The 8,872-nt window shown below is 45.7% G+C and overlaps 1 protein-coding gene and 1 non-coding gene across 3 annotated transcripts; both read right to left on the reverse strand.

Annotated features, from left to right (window-relative positions):
• Window positions 1–925: 925 nt before the first annotated feature.
• On the reverse strand, window positions 926–2,936 carry cryba2b (crystallin, beta A2b). 2 transcript variants are annotated; one of them, XM_029850955.1, is made up of 5 exons: window positions 2,814–2,936; window positions 2,407–2,579; window positions 1,711–1,852; window positions 1,477–1,619; window positions 926–1,319 (listed from the first exon to the last, which is right to left on the reverse strand). In XM_029850955.1, the coding sequence occupies exons 2-5, from the start codon at window positions 2,562–2,564 to the stop codon at window positions 1,172–1,174; spliced, it is 591 nt and encodes a 196-aa protein (XP_029706815.1). In that variant the 5' UTR covers window positions 2,565–2,579; window positions 2,814–2,936; the 3' UTR covers window positions 926–1,171. The 2 variants fall into 2 exon arrangements, with proteins under 2 accessions (XP_029706815.1, XP_029706822.1); XM_029850962.1 differs by having other exon boundaries at window positions 2,407–2,575; window positions 2,814–2,935.
• A 5,179-nt stretch (window positions 2,937–8,115) lies between these two features.
• On the reverse strand, window positions 8,116–8,192 carry mir375-1 (microRNA mir-375-1). Its single transcript, NR_105376.1, has one exon. It is a non-coding gene; the product is annotated as a microRNA mir-375-1 (primary transcript).
• Window positions 8,193–8,872: the final 680 nt, after the last annotated feature.

An 8,872-nucleotide genomic window follows, 5' to 3' on the forward strand; every position in this document is an offset into this window, starting at 1 on the left:
AGCGTTTAATGGCCTGCAGGGCCTCTCGCTGACATCGGCTTTGCTGCTGTGTTGTGACAGTTATGGCGCCTCAGTGACTCGAGTGCTGTCATTTTCAGCCGATATTTTTAACATAAATGCAAATTGTTAGGAGGTCACGAGGAACTGCATCTGCGTTATTTGGCTCAAGTGTTAGAATTCCCCCCCCCCACATTTGGATTTTTAGGCAGGATTTCCGCTGTTTGTGTTCAGAGAATGAGAATTTTCACACCTCTGCAATATAAATATTTCCAGAATTAAATTTTCCATCGTCGAGTGCGAAAATATATGCAGAATTTGAAATGTATGAGGGAATTGGATAGCTTAGAGGTGTTTTAAAATCTAAAGTGAAATAACCATCCAATGGGACCAATATTTAAAACTTTACATGCATTTGTTCCTGAAAACACCTCTGAGGGTGATTTGCCTGGAGCTTCATTAAAAAAACTGTTTAAGGAGCAGCTGCAAAGCCGGCCTCTGCAACCGCCTCCTACATGTTTACATAAAAATCTACTGTCTCTGAACACAAAGGCAACCTGTCAGGCTCTTACATGGCATTTGCTCTATACTCACATCACATTGAATATAAATGCTGTGCAGGCTGACTTTCCTGATGCTGGAAGCTTGGCGCTCCCAGTTCCCAGATTCAGGGGTGCATTTTTGGCTTCATATGATTCTGACTGAAGGGGAATAAATACTAGAAACAGATGCCTCCTCAGGCTTATGTTTATTAGAAATGAGAATAGAGTCTAACAAGATTAACTTCGCATAGCCAAAAGAACAACTGACACGTGAGTGGAACCTGTGTTTGCATAACAGCTAAAGAAAGTCATTATCAGGAGAGAACACTGAGCCCGTCTTTAATCGAGTGTTTATATGGCTCTTGTAAAAATGAATAAACAGCCTGTGGTTTTGAAGAAACACCTTTATTTCTTAGATCAAGGTCATGCTTTGTCATGGTGGAAGCATATTCATACACACAGAGCCACAGAGGGCCAGAGAGAGTTGGTCCATCTACTATTCTGTGACGCTGGACTGTCCAGAAGTTGGGAGAGGAGGGGGGGTTAAGCTGAAGAGAAGGGACTTCTGGGAAAGTTTTTTTTATATATCATTTTTATTTTTTCCCCCCGAGGGGGTTAGACAGAGTTGAGGCTTAGTGCTGGATCCTACGAATGGACTGCACCTGGTTGGTGTGAGCCTGGGTGCTGTACTCATTGTAGTTTCTGTACTCGCCTTGGTGTCTGTCTCTCTCCATGATGTACTGGTAACCACGGTAACCAGGGAACTGATAAGCCACCCAGCTGTAGGAAGAGAGTCAGAAAAGAAGAGAGGGAGGGTGAGGCAAGCTCAGACCGAAGACTAACAGGGAAAATAGCATGAATTCGGTAAGTTTGGCAAAAGAATTAGAGTTTAATTGGTGCTGATTTAGCACAATCAAATGTAGGAAAGGCTGCTTACGCTCCTGAGTTGACTTTGATTGAAGGCACCTCCTTGCTGCACCAGCCCATGGCCTGTAGTGAGGGGTAGTCATCGCACAGCTCGAACTTACGGCCCTGGAAGTCCTCGCACTCGTACAGGGTCACCTTGCTGTCACTGTGGTTCTGAGAGCGGCGGTAGCAGAAAGAGCTCAGAAGTGGCCCACCAAAACAATGAAATGGGGCGAAGGATAATTGGAATGACAGGGGAACTCACGGCACACTTGATGGGCCTGAAGGAGAGCAGGTGCTCGGTTCTGTAGCTGCTGTTTCCACTCCAGGCCTCATAGCGAGGGTAGTCTCCCTTCTCCAGGATAAACTGCTGTCCCTGGAACTCTGGGTACTCGTAACCCACCCAGCTAGAAGGCAGAAGGAGGGAAGACATACCCCCAAAAAAGCACTGAATTCATAGTTGCTGTAGTATGAAAAGAGAACAAAGATGTCCGAACAGACTGGGAGAGGACGTGCAGCTTTGTGCCTTGCTGGCAAAGCAAATATTACACGCTGCCTCCGCTGCTGCCGCTGCTGCACCCACAGCGTTTTATCTGATCACCAGTCACTCAGACAGCCATTGTCACTGGGGGCTGACAGCTGCGCGGAGCCGGCTCATATCGCACACTTGGATGCACAAACACACACATGCACACCGCACACGTCGATGGGAAATTCAATAATGCTGTGGAGGCTGCGCGGCTTTTGCTAGCGCCACTTCTGCTCTCTGTTGATCTAGAGTGCAGATAGAATTTCATTTACTTTAAACATACAATTGGATGAGGTTTGGGTCAGAACTGTTGGTTTCAGCAGCAGCAGCAGCAGGAGGATCACTGAGGTTTTGGTGAAGATAGTCGGCCCGGATCTTTAGAAATCCGGCTACAACCAGAACCAGAGATCACGAAAAGCGATGCAGACTTACGGTCCATTCTCAACCTTGATGGAACGGATCTTGTTGAAGCCCCTTTCCATGATGTTCTGGCACTCCAGCATGAACTCACAGCGCTTGCCCTGGAAGTTTTCCTCCTCCCAGACTGTGATCTTAAACTTGCCCATCTGCTCCATCTGTTGAGTGTTCATGGCTGCAGCTTCTACCTTCCGGGGTGACCAAAGTAGAAGATTTCAGAGAGCTGTGTTGCCAATCATCATTTCATTTCAGCCCGATACAATATTCACGGGCCAAAACTCACTCACACCAGTAAAGCATCCTCTCAACAGCTCTCCCTAAACGGACCAGCCAAATGAAATCTGACATATTCTAAGCAACACCTCTCACAATCACACCGTTGTGTGTTAGCTGAGCCTGAGGTGGTGCGGTGAGATACTTACAGAGTACTGAGGTGGGACAGATCCAGTTTAATCAGTGTTGGGGAAGAGACCCTCGCCTGTGTTTTTATAGGGCCGAGCCCACTGGACCGGTGCCACTGTCATTTGCCCACCAGCCTTGCACACTCAGCAGCTGGGGGAGTCCGCTAAAAGGGAAGCATTAGCCCCGTGCTTTGTGGAAGCGCTGCAGCGCCATTGTCCTCAGAGCCCAAAACCCACTGAGTCATCAACAGGCAACATGACCCAGGGCCACACAATAGCAACGCACTGACACAACATTTCGATTGGTGGTGAAGGATAATGGACACATTCTGGGAGCTGATCCCCCCTCTCTCTCCCTCACTCTCTCTCTCTCTCACACACACACAAACACACACCCTTTCTCTGACCTTTCTTTGCTGCAGGTACACGAGATCTGAAATGACAGGTGGGTCCGACGGTGGCACCTTCATGTTTCATGTGGAGCTTCATCATGTTTTACATGATGAATCTGAAGAGAGCCCTTTTATTTTAACCAAAAGATTTGCACAGCAGTGACATAGCTAGGCGTTTAAATGTATTTACAGGGGTGAATGTTCTTTAGTGATGAATAAAAACAACTTAAATAGAAACGTGTCCCATACACTAAACATTGCAGTAAAATCTCAGATCAGCCAACAAATTTCGGTCCATTCCTGGAGTGAATCTTGACGTTTAACAAGACCTGCTTCAAGTGCCATGTTTTCAGTTTGAATTTGTGGTTAAAGTTTATCACAGTGGTGCCTCTCACACATGAATGAAAACCAAATCACTAGTGCTGACTTTAACATCTGCCTTTCTGTCATGGAAGCCTGTAAAACGGGAACAGGGCCCAAACACATGACTCCAAATTCCTAACCGACTGACGACTATGATGACGACGAGACAAAAGATGGCAGAATCGTTGACACAAGGACACAAGATGATCTGGCAAACACAGATCAGGTGCAAACAGTCAGGGTAGGGAATCGAGGCGTACAGGAAACAGGTCGAACAAGCTGAGATGAGAATATAAATTACTGTCAGAATAAAACAGGAAATACCAAAGTACCCAAGTATCTCAAACTGCAATTGGTTCAGACTTGGTGCAGTGCAAACATATGATGGATAAAGTGTTTAACTTCACCAAATTACAATAAATCGCAATAAAAATAGCTTGTGAGACAATACATTTTCTTATCTATTTTCTCTACGTGCTAAAAAATAGATGTTAATGTTTTCTGACAGTGACAAATGCCGCATCTGAAACGCACTGGTAATCCTTAATTAATGCTACAAATTAAAATAAATCTAAATTAAAATCGATTTCAGGCAACGCACAATCTTTAGCGAGCTGCCCTCAATTTGGGGGGAAAAATAAGGCAGCTGCAGAATGATTATTCCTTCATCTTTGGTGACATCTAGTGGTCATGTTGCAAACTACAGGCAAACAAACCCGTGCAGTAATCACCTTGGTTTCCGCAGGAGCAGGTGAGAGGCAGGTGCAAGGATAGACAGATGTTTAGAGTTTATTCATGTGTGTGCGTGTGTGTGTGTGTGTGTGTGTGTGTGTGTGTGTGTGTGTGTGTGTGTGTGTGTGTGTGTGTGTGTGTGTTTTAACTTGACCTGTAACATATGTCTTGGGTATTGACATATGGCCACACAACAGTCTTTTTTACCCAGGTCTGAAAAGATTAACAAATATAACGTCTATATAGTTATTTGCATAACTACTTTATAGGAAAATTATCCAGCCCCTTACCTTAACCATAACCAATCCAACCAACCTCCTCACCCTAACCCTCACCTAAACCCTAATCAACCTTAAAACCTGGTCTTAACCCTTAAACAGTTCAGGACCAGCAACAAGAGGGGCTTCCAAGTACACAAACACACACACACACACACACACGCACACACACACACACACTGACACACACACACATGGGGGGAGGGGGGTGGATCTCATTTACCAGTTAAATGCATTTGAGAGAGGGATTTGCATGTGTCAGGTAGAGAGTTTTCTTTATCCTGTGCCCGGAAAAATCCTACTGGTAATAGGAAATAATATTACAGGTTCCATATCATCGAGGGACACTGAATTGGAGCCCCGTTATTATTGTAGCCACGAGCTTAAAGGAGATCTGCGCTCAAATTTATTTTGAGTACTTACACGAATTTGGGAAAGGCCAAAAGTTCATGTGTAAAATTCATTTTAATGTCTTTTTTGCAGCTGTGTGCTTTGATCCAGTGGCTGTTTGTGCTGTAAGGTCATTTAGTGGTCAGGGAACATTGACCCTTTATTAATTACCATCTGCACTGTGGCTCAAACACCGATCCCAGGTAATGGTGATGTGAGTCAATATCCTTCAACCAGATGCTCTCCTGGGCTGTGTCGTTCACTCTAAATTCCAAAAACAACAAAATGTGCATAACAAAATGTTTTTTTTTAGCTAAAAGATGTATTATTTGCAAATACATGATCATAGGCTGGTGTCAATACAGGAAGTCAAGTGAGTGATTTTTCTGGGTCAGTGTGAGTCAGACCTATTTGAATAGTCACTGAACGCACCTGCACACATGCACAAAAAAGTGTTTGCATGCAATCCCACAAACACACACACATTTCCCACATATATGCCCGCGCGCACGTCCCAGTGACTGTGTACGTGCACTCTGACGCACACAGGGACACACTGATTGCACTGAATAAATGCCCTCCTCCAGGTGGAGGGTTACTGTGGAAACTAATCCAGGTAGGGATGATGCGAGCGGGACATCTGCTGCCGCTACCTCCGCTGGTGCCCCCGCTGATCTCTCACGGACAAACAACCAGCTGCATTTACACGGCAAGAGAGAAGAGGAGGGGCGGCATGTAAAAATTCCCTGCAAATGTTCTTTTTCTTTTTTGGCTTTTGTCTGTGAATTATCAAGATAAACAGCCGCAGACAGACAGTTGAATTGTGATGACAGCGACACACAGACGCACCACAGCTGCCAGTCGGGGGTGCAGGCAGGGAGCACTCATGTCTGCCTGTTAGCTTAGCATGAGCCTTTCTTTCTCCCCCTTCTGTATCTGTGCCTATGGTGATGTCTGCCTTGTAAAATTAAAGTAGACAATTTGACGTTAGCGCTGGTCGTTTTTTTAAAAAGAATAACCGGGGTTGGTTTAACTGAATTTAAGTGCTTTTGTCCACCAGTTGCAAAAAAGTAACCAGTCAGGGGAGGGAGGAGGCCCCGGGTATTTGCATGAGTCTTCATTAGTGGTAACTGTCAAAAGAGAGAGAGCACACATCCTACAGGCAGCACACACACACACACACACGCACGCACACACACACACATGCACACACACGCACACACACACACACACGCACATACACACAGCCTGAGGGAGGCTCGTGCAAACTGTCTCTAATACGTTCTACAGATGTAATCGTGTTAGTGAACATGCAAAAAGTGGTCCTGATGAGGCTGATATGGTCCAACTCCTCTGAGGTGGGAGTCGACATGAGGGGGGGGGGTCACAGAGGGGGCAGCAGAAATACATTTGTGTCACATCATGTTAATTTTGTTTCAGTTTCAACAACACGGAGCAGGACATCTTCTGTGGACCGTCGGTAGAGGGTGGAGACAGTTTCAGGGCCAAATAAAAAAAGGTTAAACTTCCCACAAATCAGCCGTACACACGTACGTTTTTCTGTGCCTTGCTAGATTCCGTGTTTTTGCGTCCGTGTGACAGACATGGACGGGGAGATTTACTCCACTTCATTGAAAGTGAAGAGAACCCCAATGTTCCTGTTCCTTTTTAGAAGTTCTCCAGTTGAACTGCCCTGCTTGTGTTAAAGGTGCAGTACACTCATAAAAATATGGAGTGCTGGCACGGAATGACCCTTTTGTTTTGGTCACTTTCACCTGGAACCATTTTCCAATGAGCTTAACATATTATTTATGGGTCAGTTGGAACCTTCTCTTGGAGTCTAGTGTAATCACTAAGAACCCTCACAAGGATTCCAGGTGCCGGGTTTTAGACATTTACAAAACTGCTGGGAAGTTCGATTTAAAGATGAGAACACTGAATGATTTGAGTGGCTTTAAATGTACTTTTAATGTGGGAAACTGAGGAATTGTTAAAACTTCTAGAGGGAAGCTAAACATATGGTAATGGGGCTAATGGAGCTGAAGCTGGAAGGCAGGGCGTAGCTACAGCGGGCGCAGCCGCAGCAACGGTGACGGAGCGGCGGAGAGTGACTAAAGTGAGACACAGTAACCAGGATACTGAGGAGTGTTGAGCTTTCAGTTCATCTGGCTTTAAACAAATATTGACAAAAGCTTCAAGCACATGCAAAAGAAAAGCTCTCAGGTAAAGGAAGACATGATGGACCGAATGGCGTTCAAAACTGTGACGCAAATGTGGGATATTTCTCTCATAATTTGTAACATAAGGGGATTTACCTGCGAGTTAAAAGAAATTTAAGGGAAACTTGCTAAATGAAACATTGGGCGATGTCGCTGGATTGTGGAAGAATTAGCAGCATGAGCGGCGTTCATGTTTGTGCCACTGTATGTCATCTGCATGCTTTGGCACTGTAACTGGGAACACTGGCTTTATCGCTTTATTACAGTGAAATACACGGGAGTAATAAAATCACAAGTGGAGAGGAAAGGCGCATGGAAAACTGCAAATGGGATGCATCACAATAGTGAGATGGCAGATGGTCCCATATCAGATGTCTGCCAGCGGTTGATGTTTAGTTAATGGTTAACTCGGCCTCCCATTAGGCCGCCTATCTGCTCCTGATTGCCCGCAGCTTCACTGTGACGCAGGAGGTGGACAGTAATGAATAGACGTCCAGTGGAAAGTACACAGGGGAGCAGATATGGGAAGAAAAGCATTCGTGGGAGATATGAGAGTTTATCAGAACCATAAATGTCAGCCGTGTCACCAGCAGCTGAAAAATAAACATCATTGATGAACATCATTTCAAAACGGGTGTCAGGGTCATCGTTAGCGGCATTAGCGCACGCTTGCTCAAACTTTGGGCAACTTTAGCTAAATCAAGAGACCTACACCAGTCACCAAACCACTTTTCTATTATTTCCAAAGACTGATGCGCCTTCGTTTAGTCTGCAAACAAGGCGTTGCAGGCGTTCATCCAGCTGCTGGTTCAGTTGTTGAGAGGTTGCTAGTTTGAATCTCAATTTAAAATGGGACCTGTGTCAGCGGTTTGTGCTGCTCTCTTCACACACACAAACACACACAAAGAAGAAAGGCAACCTTTGTGGCTTTCCGGAGTTGCTGACCCATACCTGCATAACGCGAGCCGAACGAACAAAACTTCATCTTCAGGTATTGTGCGTGAGGCTCAACGTGAAGCAAGTACAGACATGTTTAGGGTTTGTTTTTTGGGTTTTTTTAAAGCCACAAGAACCGTTGAAGTCGTGCAGGTGATCCAGATGGAGAGACAGACAGAGAGGAGGCGAAGGGGGTGGAGAGGCAGCCGGCTCTTCTCTGGCGGCAGGTAAACTCTGCAGAGAGGTTTGGAAAAGTTAGCAGAATAAAACAAACAGTCTTATTGGGAATAAAGAGCTGGACGATCCGACGTCCTACCTGCTGGGGAGGCCAAGCGGCAACCTGCACACCTTTGGGTCCACGTTAGCACCACAGAATGAGAGAAGTTGGAGACAGGTATTCACCTTTTATACCCGCGTCTCTCTTCCTACCTCTCTCTCTCTCTCTCTCTCTCTCTCTCTCTCTCTCTCTCTCTCTCTCTCTCTCTCTCTCTCTCTCTCTCTCTCTCTCTCCACCCAAACGGCCAGGATGACTTAAGGCACTAAGGCACCTGTTACATGGTGCATTACTGATCCAATATTGACGTAAGGGGGAGGGGATTGCGCATATGTCTGTGTGTGTGTGCGTGTGTCTTTGTGTGTGTGCGTGTGTGTGTGTGTGTGTTATTGCGCGTGCCACCCAACAAAAACACACGAAATCAACACATTATTCTATACCAACCCCCCCCTTCCCGTCTCTGGTGATCTAGGCAACGCGTTTGACCTTTGTGCCA

This window comes from Takifugu rubripes, chromosome 1 (genome assembly GCF_901000725.2).
Source record: "Takifugu rubripes chromosome 1, fTakRub1.2, whole genome shotgun sequence".
Classification (NCBI taxonomy): Eukaryota; Metazoa; Chordata; class Actinopteri; order Tetraodontiformes; family Tetraodontidae; genus Takifugu; species Takifugu rubripes.